Below are 11,971 nucleotides of genomic sequence, written 5' to 3' on the forward strand. Positions count from 1 at the left end.
ACAGGCCACAGGAATGCAAATCATCCCTCAAGCCAAGAGTTAAGTTAGCAGGTGGCCTCTTCTATTCACTGAATGTCAACACTCCTTTTAGATGGAGCCCACATAACATCTGGGAAGGCCAGCCACTGCTTTTAATTAAGTGAAATACAGTCACTCAATGTTCCGCCGTGTCAGAAAAAAAAAGTTATAAAAGTGGGAGGGTGAGAGGAGAAGAAGTGTAACAGTACATATCCTGTGTTCAGTGAAGGTCAACACAGTTGTGTAAATAAATATTAATCCTTAACCTAATCCCTACATTTCCAAGACCATTGAAAATCCCTGAGTAACCAGAGTACTTCTCTGGAAATAGCACGTTCACTCACACTTTTCTGGAAGCTCTGCTTGTACTGAAACGCGGAGCAAAATACACAACACTCACTAAGTTTAGTTTATGGTCGCCACATTGTTTCCATGTCCAGAGCGAGAGGCTTGTGCAGAATGTGTGAAGGCCGAAATGTGCCATGCAGTTCACGCAAATCATGTGACGGATGTTATCGTTCCCTCATATTCTGGAAATGATCGCTTATGAAAATGATGAATACCTTTCTGTGCTACCAATCACCCGTTTGGTTAAGCTTCGGGTATCACAACGCTGCTTTGACTGCTTGCACTGTACCACAAGCATTCCCACTCCCCAAGAGCACATGAACAGGCTCCTTGGGTGGACCCCTAGTTTATATCATACTTGTCAAACATTGATAAATCTCAGATGGTACTCAGCAACGGTGCATAAAACAGCCATAGAGGGCCAAACAGAAATACAAAAGGACAACTTGAATTTGAAAGGTTGGAGGACTTGCAACTGGAGGAGAAAAAGCAAGATAACATGAACATTTGGGTGCATTTCAGAGTGGCAAGTGAAGAAGGCAAACCAAATGATAGGGTTTTTAAAAGTGGTACATTTATTGAAATACACAACACTCTACAGAAAAATACATTTTCCCCAAGCATAGACTAAAATTACTGCAGGGCAAGACGGGAAAGCTGTTGTAAAGTCAACAGAGGCATGGGTAACAATGTTTTTGGAAGGGGTTTACATAAACATGAACCATGATATAATTCATAAGGCATTCAAAAATGAACATTCAGCATATGAAGAGTTTAATTTCAAAATGAAATATTTTGAGATGCTGACTTTTGACAATATACATTCATTCCTTTATTTTCCTTTAAACAATTAAAGAACATTTACTCATGTCAAATCGCAAGTCCACATTGTTCAGTGAGAAGTTATAATACTTTTCATAGGTATGGGAAAAGGGAAAAGGAAAATAGAAACTGGAAAAGAAAAAACTTTAGGAAAAAGTCAAAAAGGGTCTTCAGGAAAAAATAAAACTATAATAAAACCACTTTTTACTCTTCAACCCAATTTTTTAAAATAATTTTTATATCAAGCATCTATACTGACTCTGAATTTAATAGGATAAATAATTTTGATATTATAAAACTACAATCCAGTGGATAGTTTGCTGACATAAAAGTTACCATTACAGTTGTAGCTAAGTGAATATATGCCAATGGACACAAAGGTTAAGTGATAACTGACGTACTGTAAAATCAAAAATTCTTCTAATCATTTAAATATTACAATATTCAGTGTTATCTTAAAAAGAGTGGAAAATAAATTAGATAATAAAACTTCTATATACATAATACTGTACATCACATCACACTAGCGGCCAATGTGTTTTCCAGCAATTCCTGTACCAGCTATCATAAATTAAAGTTATCCCGGCCACTAATGGCAACCGCAAGACCTGACTACCATGTTTCTATATTTCTTGAGGATAACATTTGAACTGTCATCAAAATAAAGCACAGATATTGCGTTCAGCTTGGTTGGGGCACAGCATGGCTTTGGCACATTGTCAGGAAACATTAAATGAACCTGAAAATGAAAGCAGAAAGAGCTGATAAGCAGCGTGTTTCAACTGAAGGATAACTGCTAAGAACAACAGTCACATGCAATTTGTTTGTACTGCAACATGCATGTAGAGAATATACTGCCGGGGATACTTACCAGAGTTTGCACAATTGCATGGTTTGTTGCGTTCATGTGCGCATTGAGTGGAAAGGAGCATTCCCCATCACAGTAGAAAGCAGCATAGCCCTCAGGTGCAATAATCCAGTCCTTCAATAAGAAAGGAGACAATTATGCAGCAAAGCAGCTTCCTTTATTTATGACACTATGTATTTTCTCAGTGTTTCTACACAACCTTTATGAGAGTATAGAAATCAAATCTGTACTGTTTGCTGCAATGCACTGTGAAAAATTCCATCTGCACAAGTCATTTACTCATATTTAGTCTTAAAAATTTGCTTTGCTTAAAAACAAACGAGGAAATGGGAAATGGTTGATGGGATGAGATAATCCCACTTGCCTTCCATGCTAATCAACTAGTTTCAAGAATGTTCTTGAATCAAGTGTCATTCCCTGGATCATAGAGGGCTGATCTGCCTTGTTTCAACATATTTATACTTGTTCCAAGAAAAAAAAAGTCTTAAAAAAGTGAAACTGCACTGGAAGCACGTGGAATTATATCACACAACTGGCGATTTCTTCACTTGTTTTATGAAAAGCAACAAAAAATGAACACTGATTATGAGACTACATGACATGTTAGAAATTATTTTTGGAGTTTATGCCCAGTGTTAATAACTTACTTTGAGCTTTCCGTCATGCTTTTAATTATGCAGTGTACATAGCCTCCATGGCTGCCACGCATTTAGGTCAATTTCTGAAACCCTTAAATCAGTACAATGTACATGTATCTGGTACTGTTGGAGAAATCAGCATCTCATTATTTATTTCAACCTACTTACTTGTCTGATAAGCCCAGAGGGAAGTGACACAGTAATGTCACTTCCAGAGTGACCCTCCTCCTATTCCCTTGCTTGCTTTCAACTAAAACACACATTTTACCATATTCCCAGCAACATTACAACCCAAAATGTCCAGCTGTGTGATGTTTTCCAGATCCCAAGGTATCAACAATTAAGGTATTATGTAACCTGGCATGTTCATGCGGGCGAGTTATTTTGGAAGCTTACAATCTTGAGGGTTGTTCTAATGTACATATTTTCAATTTGGCCAAAGAAGAGTTACAGCAAACACTGCAGGTCCAGGTCCTGGAGCAGAGTCTGTGTGGTTCAAGAGAAGTGCAACACTTCTTACCTGCCAACCCAAATCTCGAAAGCTGACATAAAGTTCATGCTTCTTGCACGCTTGCTTCTGTTCACTGGTGTTATGATCTAAAAAATAAAAATACAAGGCCATGCAATAATGATTTTTAAGATATATTGTGTCCTTAAAAGAAACATATCTAAAACTGTGCCTTCACATTTTTTTTTTAGTTTTTTTTGTGCATGAAGGTGAACACAGTAGCATAGTAAAAACACTTATACAGTTTTTTTTAACATATATGTGAATTTCTTTTACTGTGTGTACAACACAAATGCTCAAAAAACTTATGTAGACTATGTAAGAGAGAATCATAGTGCACTCTTGGTTATTACATAATTGTTATAAATGCAAAAACAGCAGTTGGAAGCACCAGCAGATTTACTGTTATTGGTGTTACAAATGTTGGGCAGGCACAACTACAGTAATACAGGAAGAGTCAAGGTGTGATGCATCTGAACAGCTGAAAAATTATCCATGGATACAGCAAGTATTAATCCAAGGTTTTTGTTAAATCACTATTGTACCTTACAGTCACACACTGTACAGTGCTTTACACATCTGTACTATTATCCATCATCTGTTCAGATTATCCATCGATCATTCTAGGTACTGTTATTGTATTCACAACAGTGCTACTGTAAGTTAATGACATTGACAGTCAAGCTAATGACATGGTATGAACATCATGATTTAATATTAATAGAGACATGCTTTGTGTCCAAATAACATATGTTACTTGAATTATAGAAGCCTGCAGAGTTTTATTTCAACAAGTTGTCATCTTTTGATTTTGGAATAATGAAGTGGAGAATATTTGGCTGGAACAAGATATGATGTCTGTATGATATTTGACTTGACCTGCAGTGTAGGTGTGTTTATAGCAAAGATAAAAAACTACACCAAAATACAGAGACAAATAATATTTTTTAACCACAAAGTAAAAGTGCTCTAACCTCCACTTTTTGGCGCCCGGGATGATTCTTGCTGATTTCCAGATTTGTTGCGATTGTGATTCTTTTTCTTCCCACCAGCAGCCCTGACAGAGCGAAGCAACACCTCGCTGGCCTTGAAGAAAGCAACCAGGAACGGCTGTTTGGACTGCGGCCCGTTTCTTCCAACTATTCCAGCTGATTTTATGTTGATACTCCGTCCTTCAAAATCAAATTTAAAACAGAGAGTGAAGGACAATTGCTATAGAGACACAAATAAATCACAGCTTCTTTATAAATGTTAGGAGTAGTCCAAGCTGTGAATCTTTTCTCTGTGATTATAAGTCATCATCAAGTTCTCAGAAAGGGAAAGCATGCTTCACTTGCCATCTACAGTCTCTACACAGAGCTGCAGGCCCATGTTCTGCTGTGGGTTCATTACCCAGTGGTTACTGGTAGCAGTGATGTCGAAGACCAGCCAGCCTCCGTCAGACGCCTGAACCTTTTTGGAGTCGAGCAAGAACGTCTCTGCATCTCTGTCGGTGAGAGGAAAAGTGGAAGAAGCACTTGCATTAAATAAACAGCCACTGGTGAAATTACATCTGCAAATAAGATAAAGCTGCCAAACAAAAAACTTGAACTGCTGATCATTTTAAGGCCCATTCCAATGAATTTTGAATGCTTGGCCCATACACTACAGTTTACCCACATTTTACTTTGCAGCGAGCCATTTTGCAAATCATGCAGGGGTAATAAAAATCCCTCGATTTTCAAATTTGAATTTTTGGCTGGCACACCAACCTTATAATGTTCTGCTTCTGCGGTTAACAAAGTCGTCCACAGCAAACCACAGAACGAGTAACTGGCTATGCAAAGTAAATGTTTCCCCGGGGACTATTTTCTGGCGGAGAGACTGTTTCACTCAACTCAATTTCAAGCCATCAAAACATAACAATGCTGCTGCTTTTAGGAAAACGAATGTGGATGACTTTATTATGGTGATGGAATATGGATGTGAAGAAAGTCTGAAGTCTCTGAAAGTTCATTTTTATGTCCTAAAGTAATGAAAAAAAATGATTTCAAAGTTCTAAAATGTGACTGCTTGCTTTGGGAAAGGTTTGAAGTATATACATTTTGCAGATTTTAGGCTAAACATACAAAATCACTGGTATGGTCCTTTTATCATGTGCAACAATTAAAAAACTACAAAGTAAATATTTGGTTTACAAGTTTTTTTGCAACATGAGCATGACTGCAACATGGGGATTGAGCATTTTTTTAAACTGAGAAAGGCAAAGAGACGGTGAAATGAATGGAGGAACTTTCCTGATGACATGAACCAAGAAATTATAAAAATTCCAGTCCCTAATACAGTGTATTATGCTCTGCAACAAATATAAAAATGTCTGTGCCCTGCAGTGTTGCAAAACCCTTCATGAGACACACACAAAGAGAGAACAGATGCTTCTTCTGGGTCATTTCGACTCGGGTCAGGCCAAGATGAGGCTTTAAGAGGCCATAATGGAATACATAAACAAGGTATCATTGATTGATCACTGATGGATGCTTCAGCCCGCGCGCTGTAACCTAAGCCAAAGAAAAAAGGAAAAATAAGAAAAAAAAATCGGAGTGGCTTTTATTAGTTGTTCATGTCTGTCTTCTGTCCCATAATCCTTTTATTTTGAAACCAAACATGCTTCCCTAAAAAGGTCTTGAGTACTGAAAGCAGCTAAAGCAGTGTGTACAACTAATTTGGTAGTTTATGTGTGGAAGCTTTGTGCCGTTGATAAAAAAAGAAGAAAAGAGTATGATGGCTGAGGAAGCTGTGGTTCATATTAAACTGCTGGGTTGTGTGGTAAAATGTGTGCCGAGGCCTCAGCCATGTGATAGGCAAGCTCTGAAACATGCATATCGGTGCCTGTGAATTTTAACATGAGTCTGACATAAGGCATCAATCAAGGCTAAGTTGAAATACCCCTGCTTCGCAATTTGAATTGGATCCTCTCCAAGAGGCAGATTGGATGAGGCAGTGCATGTTCAGCTTTTGTGGTTACACGGTGTGCTTCAGGGAGTACCAAGATTTTCCATGTGGCCCCTATGGTTTCAAAATTACTAATGTGTTTATTACAGGTATAATAAAACTAAGTGGAATTCTGGACAAGGTTAATCCTTAAAAGTGACACATGGACATATTTCACCTTTAAAACATATTATTCTTATACCTTGAAATACTTCAGTTTATGTAGGTGAGCATTAACTAATATTTCTCATAGTTATATCCAAAATAAAAATATATATGATGTACTGTCCCACAGAGAATGAGCTGGAGCAGACAGATTCTTGGGATAGAGCTACATAGTTTGGATTGGAACTAATATTACTATTGTAATATGAGGCAAGCATGGCCATAAAAGTTCAGACAAACGCTGTGCAGACTCAGACCATCGCATTTTCACTGTCACATTGTGCACTGATGGCTTTAACATCAACCTATCGGAACATCAGTTCTGTTTCTAGCATTGGGAAGAGTTGTTGAGTTTAAGAAACGCTGACTGAAATCTACTATGCCGTACAAATAATCTCTGTGAAACCTGAAATTGAGTGGTGTTCCCCTTTAAGATGGGAGAGTTCATTGACTAGGACCTCTTCAAAGCCCAGGAGGGCCATATCTCCCCTTCAATCACCCACACACATATTTGGCAGGCAAATGTGGGCCCTGCTTTAAGTACACCCCTGTGTATTCAGCTATGTCATGCCTCAAACTTCCGGGATATTGTTAAGAGAGGCAGGTGGTGGGCATAAGAGTTACTAAGGAAGCGCCCTGGGGACATACCCCCCTCCTCTAAATATGGGCCCTCATGGTTTCATCTGGGACGAGGCCAGCCTGGCAGGCAACACATGAGGAGTGATAACTGATGGACCTTCCAGGCTTCACAAGTGGTCAACTCGCTAATGGAGTTCACTTTATCCGAGAACTATATTTGTATGGAGGGCATGGTGAGAGTGAAGCAGAACAGAGTTTGAGATAGGAGGATGTTCTGTGCTTACGGAAAGTTTCCTTGGAGGAAAAAAAAAAAACAGGCAAGACAATTGCTGATACAGCATTGCAGCCTCTGAATTTCGAACGCCGCGTGAAGGCCATTGTTGAAGCTTGCTTGTGTGTTTTCTAAATTCAACCAAAATTTTCAAAGTGGTTTGGCTGAACAAACAAACAGATTACACCAGCCTGGATTTCCTGTTAAACATGAAACAGCTCTGTTTAGCTCTGAATAAATCATCTTCTCACTGGGTGGTGATTTATCTTTCCCTGTTTGGTTCTTGTTAATTGAGAGCTAAGGCACTTACTTGTTCTGGTATTCCTTGATGACTTGGTATATGGTGACCTTCAGAGTCATATTGTCATAGCGTGAATGACTGCGATCCTTATAGATACGAAACTCCGCGGCAGTCACTGCCTCTCCGTCTGGGATCTGAGTCAGATCAAAACGGAACTCCTTGTAGTGTCTTCGGTGGTGAGAAAAATCTTTATCCTTCTCCACTGGGAAAGAAAACATTTTGCGGTGAATTTAATTTTTATGGGCAGAAAATGTATCATGATTTAAAAATAAATAAATAAATAAAATATAAAATAAAAAAAATACACATATATGTGACTTCACCTCCTGAACCACTGTGTGTGTGTGTGTTGGTGAAAACAGAAAACATGCCAGCATTAACACACCGAAAAAAGAGTTAATTTATCACATCTTCTTTTACATTCCAAGTCCAATCCAAACATTTTGACTACCAACAAAAGCACTTTCCAGTCCATTAAATCAGTCAACTGAATACAGGTAGCAGTTCCCAGACAGGCCCTCTACTGTGTGCCTAACTGCATTCTCTGGCCATGATGAATGGGCTGTCAGTTAAGAAAAACAGGCTGATTTCAATTAAAGACACTTTCGTCTGCTCCTCAAGTGAGAGAAAAGACCAGACAGGATTCTTCAGCCTCATGTGAGCGACTACTCTGACCTCATTTCTGACCTTTTTTTGACCTCCTGTAGGTTTCATACAATACACTGACAGTGTTTAATGACCTTACCTTTAAAAAACGTCATATTTCCAAGAAAATAACTCTATCTTTGACCTCTAAAATGTTCTTGTTCTCCTGTTCTTCTTTTATAAAATGAGCTAGAGGATTTGTACATATTGATTTTTAAATGGATACATTTATTTAGTCACTTTTTGGTAATTTCACACTGATATTCAAAGAGGACGGCTTTACGAGTTTTATGAACAAAATGACCAAATAATTTTTAATGCCATGCTTCCTTGATGCTTCTTAAAATGAAGAAGTGACAGCCTACACTACTCCTAAGAAGCAGAAATGAAGCCTGGGGCTGACATCAGTTGATTTTCTGAGACTCTTATTGATATCGTGCAGCGCATTTCACTGATATTTTATTTAAGAGTGAACTTCTGCGGTTGCTTAGCACAAAAAGGTCAGAGGTCAGCTCTGACTTTTACCTATTGAGAGTGTTCCATTATGTTAGCCATGGGCAGTAATCTGAGGCAGAACTGCCACTGAGCGTGTAAAGTGTTTAACTTTCAAATAACAAAGGGTTTAACAATAATGACTTGGCTCACCGGTAGGGCAAGCCTCTTGCATTCTTGATGTGTTGCACATTAATTGGATTCAGACTCTCTTAAAATTCTACCAGGATAGTATCCATCTTGACAGAATAAAATGACTAAAACCTTAGAGTGACTCATATTTATTGTATATCTTGCCTTTACCTTCTCCAGTCTCTAGTAACTGATTTTCAAAAGCTGACTTGCCACTTTCTCACTGTAATTCCTCGCTGTCACATCACATGACGACAGAACTGATTGATTAGATGTATATACAATATTCTGCCTAAGTCTGCATGAAATGTCATAAACCTGTTTCTGAAGCAGCTGAGGTCAGTCGTCATATCTGAGTGTACTGTAATAAAGACAGAGCCCCATTGAACACTTCACTGACAGTCCCCAAAATGAGAGCAGAGCTTTCAAGGCTGACAGTGTACATGCCTTGGTAGTGGTAAGTGGAAACAGATGGGCTCAGGCCAAGGTGAGGGATTAAACTTCCAAGCAACTAGACAAAAAATCCCTTTTACATGTATAGGCTACTTTTAGACAATTCTTTATCACTGCAATACCAGAAACCTATTTAATTGTGCATATTGAATGCTGATTTTTATTATTCAATTTACATGTGCAATGCTGCATCATATCATTTCCACTTTTAAGTGATATTCCAAGTGACAGTCTTTCCCTGTATTTATTTCCATTACAACAAATTCTTTAAATGATGCAAACATTCAGGATGCTTAATTCGCTTACTGTCAGAGCTTACAGACATCCAGCAGAGGGCTAGTACAAATACATGCATCATTCAATATCATTCCCCCCTTTTAACAACAGGAAATAATTAAGACCAATTTTCTCAAGGTCAGACAGTCATCTGATAAGTTGCTATGAACTGCTGGGTCAAGGGTTGTGGCTACTGAAGAAACACAATCATTCTGCAATCCAGCTGGTTTTTAATAGCATGCAGTACAAAATTATGAGGTCAAAATGTTAGGCCTAACTGTATTAAATGTAACATATTTCACACACAATCTGAGGCAAGCACGGGACACTTCAGAAATTAGATTGTGATTGAAGCCTGAAAATGTAAATAATATAAATATTCAGGCTGTAGCATACCTTAGAGACCAAATCATTATATATGACTAAAATGACATTTCTTATTTGCCAAAAACTGAACTGCAAAGTACAACTTGCAGATTCTCAGCATCCTTCAGTGTTTATTAGTCTGCAAAAATGAGAACATAGCATGGTTTGTATTAAGTAGCTTTGCAGGATAGTCTGCGTCGAGTTTATTTTTTTATTTTGCAAAATGACCTGAGAGTGTGCTGCCAGCGGCTGCGCACACAGGCCTGCACTTGTGAATTTGAACAGGCCTTGACGGACGAGTCGTGGACGCATGCTGGGCTTTCACCCTGCACCTCCTACAAACCTTGCCTATACCCTATTTGCAGAAAATGATCCTGTATGTGCAAAACATTAGGAGGATTATTCGCTTATTATTTAATTAAGCACTCTACACTGGTGATGTGAATGGTGAAAGTCATTATCCCTTACTGATTTAATTATTACTCATTATAGAGAAAGAGATGCTAAAACAGAGGAGCGGGCAAATTAATTTGAGAAAATTAATATATATTGTGCTAATATTGTGCAGGGCAGCAATGCGTTCAGTGTAGATGATAAAATGACTAGCCTGCTAGATAAAAAATAAACTACCAGTAGGCCCAAATGTAGGATAAATTACCTATTTTTTTATTAGACAATCTGCCCCATTTTTACGTCACTTACCTAAATTGACAAAACTCATAACCATATCGGCGTCATTGAGGAAGTTGGTGTCGTGGGCTGTGGTCAGAGAGGGGCTGTGACCTGTGAGAGGGGCCGCTCGGTAGGGCTGCGCCATGCGGGAGCTGTATCCATGCTGCGGGCTGTAATAACCTTTACGGGAGTGTCCATGAGCCTTGGCACTGTAGCCCTGGCCGGTGCTCTGCTGCAGCTCTTCCTCCTCTATGGACATGGCATTGTACAGGTCGAGCATGAACAGCGGAGCGGATGATGCCTGCTTCCCTGGAGAGAAAGGCCTCGGTCGGTGCGGTAAGCCCAGGATGGAGAGGATTTCTCTCTGGATCTCCCTCCGTTCGTGATTGCGCAACCGCCTGTAAATAAAACTGGAGTGCACATGGTTGTCACTTAAGCCACAATGAGCGCAGGACAGAAAACTCAAGCAGCCCCACACAAGTCCAAACACAGCACGGCTCAGAGGTGTAAGTGCTGTCATCTTGACAAATAAGCTCACTCTCGGGAGCGGAGCTGAACTACATCGCACTCAGGGGAGAAAAATGAACAAGTTTGCCAACACGGAATCATATACTTTCCATATTAGCCAGAGGCGCCACAACTTTCACGGTGGTAAGTCACAAAGCTTTGTGAGGCTTTTTTTTTTAACCAGTCAGCCTACAAATGAGGCATCAGCTTGCAGTAAAGTCCCAGCTCCTGTCCTGTGTGAGTGGTCCTCGGCTGCTCCAGTAGTTTTTACTCCTGTTCCTCTCCAGGGTCCATCCAAACCCTCTGCTACTGCTTGTATTTAAGGCGCATTTGTGACCTCGTCCCGCACCTTACTCCGCTTCAGTGAAGGAAAAAAAAACACATAGGTACGCCCATAAAACCGAAGGATAACCCGAAGTCCTCAATGGGCAAAATGTTATTGAACTGGGTTAAAATCATGCAGAAAAGTATGCTCGACTCATGGCTCTGCTCGCAGGTTTTTATGGAGAGTGTGCTGCGGCTAGTTGCCCTCTGAGTCCATCCCACACACAACTTTGTTTTTGCATCCACCTCTAGCGGCCGCAATAAAACTTGACTGAGTCCAAGATGAATGTGGCGACTCCGAAGTGTAAAAGGAGACACTTGAAATCCGAGACCCGTCTTAACGAGTGAAAGAATAATGACAGAGCCTTTTAATCACCTCAACTTATTGAAGTCCGTGTGTTTATAGAAGGCTCCAGCAATAATATGCAGCGCACAACAAGCAACCCACCTATACGGCCCGAGTTCTATGTAAATAGTTGACTATCTGGCTATGCATTCATAAAATATATCTTATTAGCTTCATAAAAATAAATAAATAAATAAATAATTCACCAATATTGCTTGTGACCCATACTAACTCATTTATAATCCAATATAACCTGCATTATCCCTTATT

General features: G+C 39.3%; 1 protein-coding gene across 1 annotated transcript; it reads right to left on the minus strand.

The window, feature by feature from the left end:
• Window positions 1-1,438: 1,438 nt before the first annotated feature.
• Window positions 1,439-11,510, minus strand: bmp5 (bone morphogenetic protein 5). Its single transcript, XM_030070478.1, has 7 exons — window positions 10,555-11,510; window positions 7,498-7,690; window positions 4,540-4,688; window positions 4,177-4,374; window positions 3,215-3,291; window positions 2,060-2,170; window positions 1,439-1,927 (listed from the first exon to the last, which is right to left on the minus strand). The coding sequence occupies exons 1-7, from the start codon at window positions 11,042-11,044 to the stop codon at window positions 1,778-1,780; spliced, it is 1,368 nt and encodes a 455-aa protein (XP_029926338.1). The 5' UTR covers window positions 11,045-11,510; the 3' UTR covers window positions 1,439-1,777.
• Window positions 11,511-11,971: the final 461 nt, after the last annotated feature.

The sequence above is a fragment of the Myripristis murdjan genome, chromosome 15 (genome assembly GCF_902150065.1).
Source record: "Myripristis murdjan chromosome 15, fMyrMur1.1, whole genome shotgun sequence".
Taxonomy (NCBI): domain Eukaryota; kingdom Metazoa; phylum Chordata; class Actinopteri; order Holocentriformes; family Holocentridae; genus Myripristis; species Myripristis murdjan.